Below are 17,270 nucleotides of genomic sequence, written 5' to 3'. Positions count from 1 at the left end.
GGCACAGAAACAGAAATATAGATCAATGGAACAGGATAGAAAGCCCAGAGATAAACCCACATGCCTATGGTCACCTTATCTTTGATAAAGGAGGCAAGAATATACAATGGAGAAAAGACAACCTCTTCAGTAAGTGGTGCTGGGAAAACTGGACACCTACATGTAAAAGAATGAAATTAGAACACTCTCTAAAACCATACACAAAAATAAACTCGGGCTTCCCTGGTGGCGCAGTGGTTGAAAGTCCGCCTGCCAATGCAGGGGACACAGGTTCGTGTCCCAGTCCGGGAAGATCCCACATGCCGCGGAGCAGCTGGGCCTGTAAGCCGTGGCCGCTGGGCCTGCATGTCCGGATCCTGTGCTCCGCAACAGGAGAGGCCACAACAGTGAGAGGCCTGCATACCGCAAAAATAAATAAATAAATAATAAATAAATAAACAAACTCAAAATGGATTAAAGACCTAATGTAAGGCCAGACACTATAAACCTCTTAGAGGAAAACATAGGCAGAACACTCTACGACATACATCACATCAAGATCCTTTTTGACCCACCTCCTAGAAAAATGGAAATAAAAACAAAAATAAACAAATGGAACCTAATGAAACTTAAAAGCTTTTCCACACGAAAGGAAACCATAAACAAGACGAAAAGCCAACTCTCAGAATGGGAGAAAATATTTGCAAACGAAGCAACTGACAAAGGATTAATCTCCAAAATATACAGGCAGCTCATGCAGCTCAGTATCAAAAAAACGCAAACAACCCAATCCAAAAATGGGCAGAAGACCTAAAGAGGCATTTCTCCAAAGAAGATATACAGATTGCCAACAAACACATGAAAGGATGCTCAACATCACTAATCATCAGAAAGATGCAAATCAAAACTACAATAAGGTATCACCTCACACGGGTCAGAATGGCCATCATCAAAAAATCTACAAACAATAAATGCTGGAGAGGGTGCGGAGAAAAGGGAACCCTCTTGCACTGCTTGTGGGAATGTAAACTGACACAACCACTATGGAGAACAGTATGGAGGTTCCTTAAAAAACTAAAAATAGAACTATCATATGACCCAGCAATCCCACTACTGGGCATATACCCTGAGAAAACCATAATTCAAAGAGTCATGTACCACAATGTTCATTGCAGCTCTATTTACAATAGGCAGGACACGGAACCAACCTAAGTGTCCATCTACAGATGAATGGATAAAGAAGATGTGGCACATATATACAATGGAATATTACTGAGCCATAAAAAGAAACGAAATTGAGTTAATCTGTAGTGAGGTGGATGGACCTAGAATCTGTCATACAGAGTGAAGTAAGTCAGAAAGAGAAAAACAAATACTGTATGCTAACACATATATATAGAATCCAAAAAAAAAAAAAAGGGGGTTCTGAAAAACCTAGGGGCAGGACAGGAATAAAGACACAGACATAGAGAATGGACTTGAGAACATGGGAGGGGGAAGGGTAAGCTGGGACAAAATGAGAGAGTGGCATGGACATATATACACTACCAAATGTAAAACAGATAGCTGGTGGGAAGCAGCCGCATAGCACAGGGAAATCAGCTCAGTGCTTTGGGACCACCTAGAGGGGTGGGATAGGGAGGGTGGGAGGGAGACCCAAGAGGGAGGAGATATGTGGATATATGTATACGTATAGCTGATTCACTTTGTTATACAGCGAAAGTAACACACCACTGTAAAGCAGTTATACTCCAATGAAGATGTTAAAAATAAATAAATAAATAAAAATTGCCTTACTCCTTCATTCACACTTATGTCCTTCTGGAACTCCAATTAGATGTATGTTAGAACTCTTCATTCTATGCTGTGCCAATTTGTTTCTTACCTGTTCATGAGCTTTTAATTTTAGTTAATTTTTTATAACTAGAAGTTCTGGGGTTTTTGTTTCCTAATCTGCCTGGTCAGAGACCCTTACTTCATACTCACATTTCTTTTCATTTCTTCTAATATATTAATCAAACTTACTGGAATTACTAAGACAAAATATAAACTTTCTGCAGTCTCTAGAGGTCACTGTCTCATTTCTGCTGGCTCTTGCTCACTATGCAATGTTTTTTTGTGCACTTTGTGATTTTTTTTTGACTATGATCTCAAGTGGCTTGGAATTTTAATCTGTAGATTTTTGAAGGCTGGGTTGAAGGTACATCCCTCCTAAGAGAAGGTAACTTGAGAGATTTTGTATGGTACCTGAAGGCATCACCAAACAGAGACTATTTAAAATACATTCTTGGGGCTTCCCTGGTGGTGCAGTGGTTAAGAATCTGCCTACCAATGCAGGGGACATGGGTTCGAGCCCTGGATGCGGGAAGATCCTACATGCCACGGAGCAACTAAGCCCGTGAACCACAACTACTGAGCCTGCACTCTAGAACCTGCTCGCCACAACTACTGAGCCCATGTGCCACAACTACTGAAGCCCTCGCGCCTAGGGCCCATGCTCCACAAGAGAAGCCACCGCAATGAGAAGCCTGTGCACCACAATGAAGAGTAGCCCCCGCTCGCTGCAACTAGAGAAAGCCTGTGAGCAGCAACGAAGACCCAATGCAGCCAAAAATAATAAATGTTAGTTCTTAAAAAAAATTTCTTTAAATAAAATAAAATACATTCTTTACTTGAAGTTTTATGAAACCACATGGGAAATGTGACCCTGTAAGGACCCTTGTTATAAATTCTCAGTGAAGATTTCTCCTGCCACACCCCAAATGCCAAGGTCCCCGCTTCATGTATGGGAAGGTTCTCCTTTCAGATTCCTCTCCTTAGGAAGGCTGCAAGCTTGTTTCCTGTGCCCTCTGATGCCATCAAAAGAGAAGTTCAAAGCCATCCAGTTCGGGCAGATTCAACCAGGGTGAAAACTTACTTTAAACCATGCTAACATCTCATTTCCAATTTCATTTCATTTTTAGCTTCTGAATATTCTTTACTTTCTTGCCAGCCCAATCATACATTTTGAAAGATTTTTAAAATATTTTATTCAGGATTTTCCTCACTTGGGAGGGTTATTCATGGTATCTCTCTAGTTTAGTCCTACTGCCAGAAATGAACTGCTGACTCGACTCTTAATATCTTTCATTTGTTTTCTCTTCTCTATTATTATCTCTAAGACTTTAAAATCAAGTCCTTAATTCTTCTTACCTGGATTACTACAATAGGCTCCTAACTGATCATCATTCTATCTTCCACTTTGCTGCTGAAGTTATGTTCCAAAATACAAGTGTGCTTATAACACACAAATACAAACACACACACACAGTTTAAGTTAATAGCTCTCTGACACCCACAGTATAAATTCCAAAGTTCTTATGATCTGGCGAGTCCTCTGTGATCAGACGTCAGCTTATCTCTCTGGCTTTTCCTCTCCTCTTCTCCATCCTATGCAATTCAGTACAGTCACACCAAATTACACGCTTGGAAAGTCCTTATTCCCCTTATCTCTCCCTTCGTCTAGTTCATGCATGCTCAAGAGTCACCATAAGTGTTACTTTTTTCAATTCCTGTGCTAAGCATTCTCTACACTACCTCCTCCCCACTCACTCCACTGTGATACTCTTCTATTACATACATGGACATACTACTAAGCAGTAAATACTTGTTTACTTTCTAGCTCCTCCAAAAGAGCAGGAGCTTCTTGAACACTGGGGTTGATTTTTGTCTTGGTACCCCAGCATCTAACGTCATGTTCGCTTGCATGTGATCAATATCTAATAAACTGATCTAAAACTATCTCATAGTACTTCAGCTAACCAGTTAGTACACTGGGGAAAGAAAGGCCAGACTTCAGCCAAAACAACCCTTCTATATCCTTTGAATTTTTTTCCTCTTGGCTGCGCCACACGTTTGTGGGATCTTAGTTCTCTGACCAGGGATTGAATCCGGGCCCTGGCAGTGAAAGCGCCGAGTCCTAACCACTGGACCACCAGGGAATTCCCCTATCCTTTGAATTTTAAACCGCATATATTTATGTTTTAAATTTCATTTACAAAGCAATATGGTTACACTGTGGAAATCACAAATAGCAAATGGGTATTTAGGATAAATGAACTTAAGATAAAATGTCCAGTGAAAGCATCATATACAAATTTTAAATGTGCTATATCTCAAACAACATAAAGTGAAAATCACACGCTCCAAAAAACTCTCAGATGATATTGAGCAGCTACAGCTTTGTCAGAAAGCTGACAAAGACATATCTAAATGCTAGTAAAAAACAAAAACAGAACAAAATTATTTCATGGAACATGACAGGAAAAAAGCATTAATATATAATGTTGTGATTTAATGTTAACTCAATAAGTAACATTATAAAAAAGCATCAATCATTTCACTTAAATCTCCAGAAATTTACATATTTATGTTACTCAAAAATCTTTTTTGGGAACTGGACAAATACAGAATTGCCTTTTATTTGGAGTGCGCCTTATATCTGGGTATATATGGTAATTTAAGTTACATAGGGCCAGGGATGTTTTTTCTTTAAAAGGGCTTCATATGGGCTTCCCTGGTGGCGCAGTGGTTGAGAGTCCGCCTACCGATGCAGGGGACACGGGTTCGTGCCCCGGTCCGGGAAGATCCCACATGCCGCGGAGCAGCTGGGCCCGTGAGCCATGGCCGCTGAGCCTGCGCGTCCAGAGCCTGTGCTCCGCAGCGGGAGAGGCCACAACAGTGAGAGGCCCGCGTACCGCAAAAAAAAAAAGGGCTTCATATATTACTCAAAATTGAGAAAATTTCCTCCACTATTCTCTCTTCAACTGCAAACAGCCCATCAGTCAACCAACAAATCCTACAGCTTCCATCTAATTAACAACACCCCTATCCATACTATTCTATGTCCACTGCTATACTCTTTGTTCATGCCTTCAACATCTCTTACATGAACTATCACATTTCTTTGCTCTTGGTCATGCTCCTTTTGATATACCTTCTATATTGCAAAAGAATGTAAATTTGATTATCTCCCTGTTTCAACAGTTCTGCACTGCTGACTGGAAAACTTTTCATCTCTCTTGAGCTGCACACAAGATTTGGCCCTTATAAACTGCTCCTATTTTATACCCTTCTGCTTTCATCTCACCTCTGTACCACTCCCTCCAGGTGCAGATGTTTTTGTAACCTAGGCAGATCACTTGGTGGTACTTTACAATGCCATGCCTCTGTACGATATGGAGAGTGACAGCAGTAAAATCAGTCCCATCATTCTTCTTCTCGTTTTTTTTTTTTTTAATTTTATTTATTTATTTATTTTTGGCTGCGTTGGGGTTGGGTCCTCGTTGCTGCATGCAGGCTTTCTCTAGTTGCGGTGCGTGGGCTTCTCACTGCGGTGGCTTCTCTTTCCAGAGCACGGGCTCCGGGGGGTGTGGGCTTCAGCAGTTGTGGTGCACGGGCTCAGCTGCTCCGCGGCATGTGGAATCTTCCCGGACCAGGGCTTGAACCCGTGTCCCCTGCACTGGCAGGCGGATTCTTAACCACTGCACCACCAGGGAAGTCCCAGTCCCCTCATTTTTCTTGACAACACACCAAATACCCACCTGTTAAGTTGTGGACCTTCCCCCTCCCTCCTCACCCTAAAGTATATACAGGAACAGATACTACTTTTCCACAGGGCCTTATCTCTATCCTTGTCTCTGCTAGCTCTTCTATCTTACAGACTTTAAAAACTCACTGAACTGGCCAGTTCTCACTTTTCTCAAACCAGTTCTCTCTCCATAAGTCCTCAGTCAAGCTGAACCAAAAGTTCTCAAATTCTATACTATATATAAAATAAGCAATAAGGTCCTACTATATAGCATAAGGAACTATATTCAATATCTTATAATAAACTATCATGGAAAAGAATAAGAAAATATATATATATATACGTATGTATAACTGAATCACTTTGCTGTACACCAGAAACTAACACAACATTGTAAAAACTATACTTCAATAAAATAATTAAAAAAATAAAAAGTTCTCAAGTTCTAGTATATACAGACTTACATTCTCACCATTAGGAAACACTTTAAAAAAGTGAAATCTCAGACTTCCTTGTGGTGCAGTGGTTAAGGATCCGCCTGCCAATGCAGAGAACATGGGTCCGAGCCCTGGTCTGGGAAGATCCCACATGCCGCGGAGCAACTAAGCCCAGGCGCCACAATCACTGAGCCTGCACTCTAGAGCCCGTGAGCCACAACTACTGAGCCTGTGTGCCACAACTACTGAAGCCCATGCGCCTAGAGCCTGTGCTCTGCAACAAGAGAAGCCACCACAATGAGAAGCCTGTGCACAACAACGAAGAGTAGCCCCTGCTTGCCGCAACTAGAGGAGGCCCTCACGCAGCAACAAAGACCCAACACACAAAAATAAAAACAAATTCAACTTTTTGAGGGAAAGGAGTTGTTCAAACATCCCAGTAGCCAACTGTATGTTAGGTAATTAAATACAGACTCTTGGGGCAAAACCAGCACAAATTTGATGAAAATTTTCCATATCATTACTCATAAAACCTGAAGTTTTCAGTGCTTTTCTAATATTTTTACATTGTGTCCAGTTATACTGGTTACATTACTATATTTCTTAAATGCTAGTCTAAAAGTTCAGTGTCTATTGTACTCCACCATTTTAATTTATCTACACAGCAGCTTCTGAAAATTAAAAGGTTCCTGTATGTAAACTACTCTGGCTACTTATTCCAGCAAGAGATACATGAACTATTATCTTTGCCCCATAATAAACCCTAAAACTAGCTTCTGAATGACACCTACTGATCTTTTTCTTTTCAGAGAATTAAATGGCTGAGTTTATACCATTTGGGCTCTTGTCTCTCTAGGTGCTCACCACACTGCACTAAAGCACCACAAAAGGGACAAACAACATGCTGGGACTTCCCTGGTGGCGTAGTGGTTAAGACTCCGCGCGCTCCCAATGCAGGGGGCCCACGTTCGATCCCTGGTCGGGGAACTAGATCCCATATGCATGCCACAACTAAGAATTCACAAGCCACAACTAAGGAGCCCGTGTGCTGCAACAAAGGAGCCAGCAAGCTGCAACTAAGGAGCCCACGTGCTGCAACTAAGGAGTTCGACTGCTGCAACTAAGACTTAGTACAACCAAATAAATAAATAAATATTAAAAAAAAAAAAGAACATGCTGATGCAGGATCGAAACTCCCTTCTGCTATAATAGCAACCAATCCCAGCTGCTTCACTCCTTTTGAAATTTGTTCATAAGGAAATTCAACTTAAAAATGACCACTGCTGGGAATTCCCTGACAGTCCAGTGGTTAGGACTTGGCCCTTGCACTGCAAGTCCCAGGTTCAATCCCTGGTGGGGGAACTAAAGTCCTGCAAGTGGCCCCCCCAAAAAAGAGCTGATGTAGAAACACAGGAAAATGTAAAAAAAGTATAGGTGAGTATTCCAGAGATCTACTGAACTATAGATTAAAATAGAATTTATTAAAAGGGATTATACCGAGAATGACTTTAAGACAAAAATAAAGCTATAATAAATGAAATAGTAACTGTGATATTTTGGGGGGCAGAAGGTGTCAACACTCAAGGCTCAGAATTGCTCTTTTTAACATCTTTATTGGAGTATAATTGCTTTACAATGGTGTGTTAGTTTCTGCTGTATAACAAAGTGAGAACTGCCATTCTTATCTATAATCCTCACTTAACCATTTAGTGCTAGAATCTAAACTATAGGCAGCGTATCATATATCTGTTGACAATCTGACAGGATAACTTCCATCATTGGCGCTTGTCAGTATAGTGACCTAAGAGCTTTCCATAAAAGGGGTCTCTACTTATGAGATTTTTTAAAAAAGAAGCACATGCTAAATCCTGGCAAGACTGAAGAAGGCAGTATTAGAGAGGGGCCCAAGAAGCAAAATACACCATTCACTTTCTTAAATAAAGCCAAATTATCTGAGCTATCTGTGCTTGTATAATCAGGCATTCTTAGTTTATCACTTGTTTTATCACTTAGTGTATCTTTTTTCTCTTTTAAAACGTAGATCCTGCCCCCACTCCAATTGGAAGGGTCTGGGTAGGGCCCAGGAATATGCCATTTTTTAAAACATTTATTTATTTATTTGGATGTGCTGGGTCTTAGTTGCAGCAGGAGCGCTCCTTAGTTGTGGTTCGCGGGCTCCTTTGTTATGGCTCACCAGCTCCTTAGTTGCGGCACATGGGCTCCTTAGTTGTGGCATGCGAACTCTCAGTTGCAGCATGCATGTGGGATCTAGTTCCCTGACCAGGGATCGAACCCGGACCCCTTGCATTGGGAGCACAGAGTCTTAACCACTGCACCACCAGGGAGGTCCCAAGTGTATCGTTTTAGAAACAGAAGATAACTGAAGGATAATTAAAGGTTCCAGTGGTTCTTAATGTCAGGAAGTAGTAGAGGCATCTAGAAATGTGAGACACCATTTTTGGTGTTTCATGATTAGGGGATAGGAGCACTACTGGCATTTAGTGGAGAGAAGCCAGGGGTGCCTTAGTAGCTTGGAAAATGTCTCCCCTCCCCTAAAGATTTCTCACACCTTCATTTCAGACTTCTGGCCTCCAGAACTGAGAGAATAACTGTGTTAAGCAATGCAGTTTGTGGTAATTTGTTACAGCAGCCACAGGAAACTCATACAAGTGCTAAATCTTCTGCAATGAACAGAACAGTCCTACAGAACAAGAAACTGTCCTAGCCAAAATGCCAATAACACTTCCACTTAGCTAAACAGAGGAACAGAAGGTTAACTGAGAGGGCAAAGGAAAAGTAAGGAGGGCTAAATGATATAGAGGACAGGAACAGTGATACACAAATTTAAACAAGTTACAAGTTTTACCTATTTACTTAGAGGTAATAACAATTTTTGATGAGTCAGCCGTAAAAAATTTGAACTTCTCTCTTATTATATTCAGAATGAAGAACAAATCTTTTTTAAAAGGGGGAGGGGGGCCTTTAAAAGAAACTTGCAGGTTTAAACTACCTGTAAACCTGTTCATGGGCTTATTTTGAGGTCTCAATATTATAGGTAGCAGCAGGATAGCTTAATCTAACCCAGGGTCTTAGTTTGTTCAGGCTGCTGTAACAAAAATACAATAGACTGGGTGGCTTAAACAATGAACATTTATCTCTCACAGTTCTGCAGGTTGGGAAATCAAAGATCAGGCTCCAGTAGATTTGGTGTGTGATGCAGGCCCATTTCCTGGTTGATAAGACAGTTGTCTTCTCCGTGTGTACTCACATGGTGGAAGGGCCCAGATAGCTCTCTGGGGTCTCCTTTTTAAGTACACTAATCCCATTCATAAGGACTCCACCCTCATGACCTAACCACCTCCCAAAGGCCCCACCTCCTAATAACATCACACTGGGGGCTCAGGATTTCAAAATATCAAATTTTGGGAAGGACACAAAAATTCAGTCCATAACACCCCATAATCCATATCTATGGCCAAAGTCCCACTTTACTGTTTCTCACCACATGCACTTTTTATTTATCCACTACCTTTTCTTCCATCTGCTTTAGCTTGCTAATGGCACCAAAGGCATTAAGCCAGCTTGTGGCACCCAATTTATCAGTGGCCATCTTCTTGCTGCTGCCTCTTAGTTCACACTCTTTCTCCTTTAATGACTTCATATAGAAAATAGCCCCAAACCTGTAATGCCTGTTTCCACCACAGCTGGAAAGAAGAATCAAGAGACATTTCAAACTTTAGTAGTCCTTTATACCTATTCTCTACACTATTTTCAATGCCGAAAGAACAGTCTCTTCACTATTATCAAGGAACCTAAGTATGGTAGTCACAGAGATTTTTTTTAAAAAGAAAAAAATCCCTCTACAGACCCTTTCTTGCCCCACAGGGATAGAGCACAGAAATGACAGGGACACAAAGTGGTTACTTTTTGGTTCTACACTTCCCCTAGAAATGATAATAAAGCCAGCCAGACTATCCACCAAGGAAATGAGAGTCGGTAACAGTTGCAAGAAGTAAGATGAAAGTTCAACCTCCTCACTGGTCTCCCACCTGGAGTTTTTAACTATTGAGGAATAGAAAATATTTTTTTAAAAATTTATATACAAGCACTATGGAGAACACTATGGAAGTTCCTTAAAAAACTAAAAATAGAACTACCATATGATCCAGCAATCCCACTCCTGGGCATATATCTGGATAAAACCATAATTTGAAAGGATACATGCACCCCACTGTTCACTGCAGCACTACTGACAATAGCCAAGACAGGGAAGCAATGTCCATCGACAGAGGAACAGATAAAGGAGATGTGGTATATACACACAATGGAATATTACTCAGCCATAAAAAAGGATGAAATAATGCCATTTGCAGCAACATGGATGAACCTAGAGATTATCACACCAAGTGAAGTAAGTCAGTCAGAGAAAGACAAAATGCAAAATGGTGTATGTATCAATAGTAACTTAGGAAAATAGTATGACTTTCTTAAAGTCACACACCTATCATATGATCCCACTCCTAACTATTTATCCAAAGGAAATGAAAACATATATTCACACACTTGTACATTAATGTTTTGGGCAGCTTTATTTATAATCTCCCAAACAAGAAACAACACAATTATCCATTCATTTAATGGATAAACAAATTGTAGTATATCCACACAATGGAATATTATTCACCAATAAAAAGGAACTACTCATACCACAACATCATGAATGAATCTCAAATGCAGTATGCTAAGTAAAAGAAGCCAGACTCAAAAGAAGCCCGACTACATACTGTGATTCCATTTAGATGACATTCTGGAAAAGAACAGACAAAAAGATTAGGCTACAGGTGAGAGGAGGGATTGACTACAAAGGGGCGGGGGGAAATTTCTGAGGATAGAACTGTTCTGCAGCTTGGGGACTTCCCTGGTGGTGCAGTGGTTAAGAATCTGCCTGCCAATACAGGGGATATGTGTTCCAACCCTGGTCCAGGAAGATCCCACATGCTGCAGAGCAACTAAGCACATGTGCCCTAACTACTGAGCCTGAGCTCTAGAGCCTGTGAGCCACAACTGCTGAGCCCATGTGCCGCAACTACTGAAGCCTGCATGCCTAGAGCCCGAGCTCCGCAACAAGAGAAGCCACCGCAATGAGAAGCCCACGCACCGCAACGAAGAGTAGCCACTGCTTGCCGCAACTAAAGAAAGCCTGCACACAGCAAGACCCAATACAGCCAAAAATAAATAAATAAGTTTATTTAAAAAAAAAAAAAGAACTGTTCTGCATCTTTATTGTGGTTTTACGACTGTATGCACTTATGAAAACTTTAACTCTACACTAAAAAGGTTAAATTTTACTGTATGCAAATTATACCCTTTATTTTAACAGAATTTGGGTTTACATTTTGTATGTGTTCTTTTTATTTCATTTTTTAAAACAATTAATTTTTATTGCATTTTTACTAAAGCATTAGTCTCTGGGGAATTCCCTCCTTTCACTGCTGAGGACCCGGGTTCGATCCCTAGTTGGGGAACTAAGATCCCACAAGCCACGTGTGGCGTAGCACCCCCCCAAAAAAAGAAAAATTAAAAGTATTGGTCTATGAAGATTTTTTTTTAAGGGGGGGGCAGTCCTTTCCTACAAATAAATTTGAGAAGCACTGACCTATACATATAACCCTAACTCACTTTCCTTCTCTGGGCCTTCAATTTCTCATTTTAACTCAGAAATGGGTCAATATGGTTTCTAAGATGTCTTCCAACCCTAACCAAGAAAAATCTGTGAATATTCAATGATTTCTGGTTTCCCAAAGTGCCTACATAATATCTGACATATTACCCTACTCCTAATGTTTGAAGTACCATCACATTCTCCTGGTTTTCCTCCTACATCTTTGGTTTCTTCCGATCCTTCTCTGTACTTTCTTCTTTACCGTCTGTTAGATGTTAGTGTTCCTTCAGCTTTGTGTCCTGGAACAAAGGACACATCCACTTTTATAGCTTCAACTGCCATCAATATGACTCATCAGATGTCACTCTTCTTTCTAGACCCAAATATTCATTTCCCTACTGAACAGCTCCATTTGGAAGTCCCACAGGCAGCAACTTACCTAAGCTGAACTAATCATCTCCCCAAACCTCTGCTACTATTCCATACCTTCACAAATTGTATTATTATACACTTAGACATCCAAAACAGAATCCTAAGCTTCATTCTGACTCCTCTGAATTCTTCCCTTACCTTTCAGAGTCCACTTCTCTGCCACTAACTTATTTCAGGACACCAGCATCTTCAATTATTGCAACAGTCTTCTATTGATGTCTATGCCTACCTCTTCTCACCTATGGCCAAGTAGCTCTTTCTGAAAAAACCAAATATGATTGTGTCACTCCCCTAATTAAAACTTTTCACTGACTCCCCACTACATTCAGAATAAAGCCAAGATTTCTTAACATGAGTTACAAGGCCCTTCCTAATCTGGTACCCTCTTATCTCTTCAGCCCCATTTATTGCATCTCACACAAGCTATGCTCTCTTCATTTGGAATTATCATCAATTCCCTCAACCTACTGTCTCTCCTTTCTTGTCTCCATATGTATGCCTGTCCCTCTTTCCTCCAGGTCTCTGAACATGTTTCTCCTGCCAGAAACAGCTCCCCTCCAGGTTTTAGCTAAGAAATTATTTCTTCTGGGAAGCTTTTCTTGACCTCCCTCATTTATGCTACAGTAACAGCTCCTTACCATTATCCCAATGTATTACAATACCCATTTATGTGTCTGTATTCCCATTAACCTTTAAGCTTTTTGAGGACAGACACCATGTCTTGCTCATGGTAGTATCCCCAAGATCTGAACCATGCCTGGCACATAGTAGTCTATTAATAAATACTGAGTTTACTAGTAAGAGTCTACTCGCAACTCAAAAAAATTTATTCCCGCCCTAATTTCTGCTCAAACTTCATTAACACCTTTTGAAATAGTTCTTAAAATTCCAGAAGAGTTTTAATAACTAGATCACTTGCAACTACCTTTCTTGACACAGAGAACTTAAATACACTTTAATACTAACCCAAGAAAAATGTATTGTAGAAAGAAAATGGAAGTTGACTACAAATCCAAATACAACAAACACCAAGAGTTTCTAATTTAACAAATATGCATTCATTCAACAATTTTAAAAAAGATTAAACTAAAGGGGTTCTATAATTTCATTAAGTCCGTGAATGCCTACTATACACAAAGCTTTATGGAATGCTACACTAGCAACCACTTGTACTCTTCTCAGCCTCACTTTCTATTCCCTCACTTTTTGGCCTTACCTTCTGATTGTGTATTTACTTCTACCTATTCTATAGCATCTATATATCCCTCATCTCATGAATTATTCTGATTACATCTATGCATTTTGTATACATGTGGCTGGATGTCAGTCCAAGTTGGTGTTAATGGGATACTGCCGTGGTTCAAAACATTTTAAAAAACTGCTCTTTTGGAATTACCTTCAGATCCAGTGGCACATTCTTTCCTCAGGTTTTGAGAACTGATATAACTTCTGAAAGCAGTCAGCAGTCTAAGCCATGTATGAGAGCATCAAGGGAGATCAAACTGAGTAATACTGTAAAATGTGGTAGACTATAAAATAACAGGACTGGATTTCTATGTAGCTTGAAATAATGCTAATGGCATCAATGGTAAAGGTACATAGCTTCTCAGTGTGACCACTTCAAAGACCATCACTTCCCTTGGCTATCTGCTTATCAAAGGGTTTAATCATAGGAAAAATGTTTACGATGTAACGTTAATTGAAAATTTCAGAATTCTAAATTATGTACATTATGATCCACAATGTAAAAATAATTTAAAAGTAATTTAAAAAATAAAAATAAGTATGTAAACAAGAACTGGAAGATAATATGTGAAATAAATAATATTGCTATTGTGAGAATGAATTAGTGTTTCTTTTTTCAAAATTATTTCATGTGATATCTTTTTAATGTTTTTTAAAAGTCAGAGTCATCACTTCATACTCACATATAGAGAGAGAGTGTGAGAGATCTGTTCTATTTAGTGAGAAATAAAAGTTAAAATTCTTTCAATTTTCTCTTCTACTTCTAAATGCCACAGAAAAGGTAAGACTCACATTTTTGAAAATGCATTGCTTTTACCACAATGTTGGGCTTCCAAGTAAGTAAAATCTTTTTGAAATGAGAGCATAAACTCTTAAGGTCAGTTTCATTCATCTAGCAATAAATAAATTTCAAATACCTTTTTGTCATAAATACTACCATTTAAAATATTAGTGGGGACTTCCCTGGTGGTCCAGTGGTTAAGACTCTGCGCTTCCATTGCAGGGGGCACGGGTTCTATCCCTGGTCGGGGAATTAAGATACCATATGCCACACAGCCAAAAAAAAAATATATATATATATATACGTATACATATATATATATACGTATATATATATATATATACACACACACACAAATTTTTTAGGATATATGAAAGGGAATAAAGAGGTCAATCATGTGTTTCTAATATTTAATTACTATCTTGTAAAAAATCATTATTATAAATCCATAATACATTAAGAAGAATCTACGGTATTTTCGCTTTTACAGACCTCCAGATATCACTGTCTACTGAGGGTCTCCAACTTGATTCAGGAATAGAAGGGCCTGTGACCAGGAAACAAGCCATGAAGACTGGCACACAGAAACAGAATTAAAGCAATTAAGTGAGTCACTTCATCTCACCACATTTTGGGTTTTGTCTACACCTACCAAAAATGTTGCATTAGAAGGAATAATGTGAGACTAAAACAATCCGAGTTCCTAAAGTGGTAGTTAGCATAAAAAACTGGAATGAAATAGGTGGCATCTTAAACCACCTCTAGAAAATCTAAAGAAAAGATAATGATAATCACTTCTATATGTAATTCACTACAAAGATTTTTCTATATAAACATAATACAGCAGTATTAACTTATATACACAATAATTTTCTGATTTTCCCAATAATGATCTGCTTAGACACTGGGAAATGCATTACATCTCTAATATAATAGTCCAATCACAATTTTTAAATATTAAGAAAAGTTATTCCAATTCTCATCCCAATTTTGTTACAAATTTTACTTTATCAACTTTGACTCGATGTTTCATGCCCACAGGCTAGACAATGCATCAAACATATAGTTATCGCTGCAAAGTAAAAACTAAAAATACCTTTAACTATAAAACGACAACTCGCAAACAACCGGCAGTGGTTAAAATATAAAATTTCACTTAACCAGATCTTGCACGTCAAACTCTGGATACATTGAAAATGGAAATGTTCTCTGCATCTAACAAACTACCAAATAATGTATAGATCTGCTAACATTCTGACCTCCTTACAAAATGACAAACTAGAACGGCAAAATTACACTCAGGCACATGTAGTACTCTTCTCTCAAATCACTCCACAGAGAACTTCATCATTTGCTCCGCCCTCTAATAACTCATGCAAAAAAAGTTCAGCACCATCACAGAGAACAAGACAGAGAGAATTCATAGAACGGCTTAGGGCCTTTCCTCCAGGCAGTAAGAGGATCTGCGTGTGCCCTTCGCAGGGGTCCAAAGGAAAAGAAAAACCGTGGGTTTGGGGTATACTGACATCCAGAAACTGATTTTGTCTCAAAGAAGTTTCTGCCGTCATTCCTATTTTATCAGCAGGAGGCCCTGGCGCCATCGTCTCAGTCTTTATTATTTTTTAATGGGGAGGTGGGAAACGCCACCGAGGATTCCTCCAGGCCTTTCCTATTAAGGTCTGGGGGGGTTCCCCCTCATTCTTCTCTTAAAATCTCAGTCTGGAGGGTACTCCTCAGCACCCCCCCCCTTTCTGGCGGCCTATCCCCCGAGATCGGTAAAGGCGCTGCCGAACCCACCAGCCTCGCCGTTAAGGCGGGAGGGCCCGAACACGCCAGGGCCACAGCGATGGCTCCGAGGGGCCCAGAAAGGGGAAGGGCAGGCCAGGGACGGGGGGGAGAATGACCTGGCCAAGGAAAAACGGAATAAGGAGGTGAGGGGATGCGCTGCACCCCAAGGCTGCACAGAGAAGAGGCGATGATGATGAAGGAGGAGGGCGGTGGCCCGGGTGCGGCCCCCCACCTCTCCCGCCCCCAGGTCCCCGGGCCGGCGGGGGAGGATGAGCTCGGCCCATTCCCCGGGTCTGGGCTGAAAGGGGGTGGGGAGGTTTCCCTCCACACTGCGAGAAGACCAAGAACGAGGGTATGGGGTGCGCGGGGGTAAGGGGGTGTCTCCCGCCTGAACCCGGAGACCCGACGCCGTCGTCGCCTCTTCCTCAGGAGGGAGGACGAGAGCTGTGGGTAAAGCCCGAGGGAGGAATGCATGAAGGTAAAGGGAAGCCCAGGGCAGACCGGCCGCCCGCTCCAGACCCCACTCTCCACCTTCCGGTAACCGCGTCTCTTACCGGTGATGGCGGTGAACTGCTGAATTAACCCCTTCAGCGCCGAGGACGCCGCGGAGCCCCCGTGGGCAGCCATCTTACCGCCGCCGCCGCTGCCGCCGAACAACAACACAGACACACACGGAACGCCCTCCCCCACCTCGCCGCACGGTTTGCGCAGGCTCATTGACCGCCCCCAAGCTCCGCCCCGCCCACCCCGGCCCCCCGTGGCGGTCTGCGCAGGCGCACTTCCAGATCGGTCAGGGAGAGCATTCTGCTCTCTGGGTTGGCTGCTCGGTTGCTGTCCGCCACCGCATCCTTCATTGCAACCTCTGGTGCCTTCCTCTCCAAGCTCTAAGGCTAGTCTCAGAGACGCGAAATTGCTTCCTAAGTTTCCGAAGGGCTTGGTAGGTAGTAGGCTATTTGCATTTCAGCTTCACAAGCTTTATTAACAGACCCAACTGCCGATGACAGTATATTTTTTGTTTTTGCAACTCCAGAGCCCTCTGCTAGGTTTCCTGAAACTCCTATCAAAATACAAATCCTACATCGTTGCACTAAAGCGACTTTCGCACCTGCTCCCCAGCCTCTAAACTAATTGATTAGTGCGGCAGCCCATGCATCAGAAGTAAAATACCAGAACCCATGGTCCAGTCCACTTTCCTTCAATAAATTTGCAACACAGCTTCCCTCAAGGTCTCAGTTTCCTCACCTATAAAATGAGAAGGTGTCATTTATGTAAGGAATAAAATGTGTATATGTATATACAGTATAGGAAAGAAATGTATAGAAAGGTCACTGGAAAGGTGTCCTCAAAACAATAATGGTTACCTCTAAGAGAGGTAAG

General features: G+C 41.1%; 1 protein-coding gene across 3 annotated transcripts in view; it reads right to left on the bottom strand.

Moving 5' to 3' along the window:
- Positions 1-16,559, bottom strand: part of UBXN7 (UBX domain protein 7) — a 68,404-nt gene extending 51,845 nt beyond the window's left edge. Inside the window, exons 1-2 of one of the 3 annotated variants that reach the window (XM_079923100.1) lie at positions 16,448-16,536; positions 11,816-11,946 (exon numbers count right to left, since the gene is read on the bottom strand). Coding sequence is in view for 1 of the 3 variants with exons in the window: in XM_079923098.1 (XP_079779224.1) it covers positions 16,448-16,520 (73 nt within the window). In the remaining 2 variants the exon portion in view is untranslated. Of the gene's footprint in view, positions 1-11,815; positions 11,947-16,447 lie in introns of all 3 variants that reach the window. The other 2 variants (XM_079923099.1, XM_079923098.1) reach the window with 2 other exon arrangements.
- Between the last annotated feature and the right edge of the window lie 711 nt (positions 16,560-17,270).

Source organism: Stenella coeruleoalba, assembly GCF_951394435.1.
Source record: "Stenella coeruleoalba genome assembly, chromosome: 5".
NCBI classification, from domain to species: domain Eukaryota; kingdom Metazoa; phylum Chordata; class Mammalia; order Artiodactyla; family Delphinidae; genus Stenella; species Stenella coeruleoalba.
This window is presented reverse-complemented; position numbering and strand designations above follow the sequence as displayed.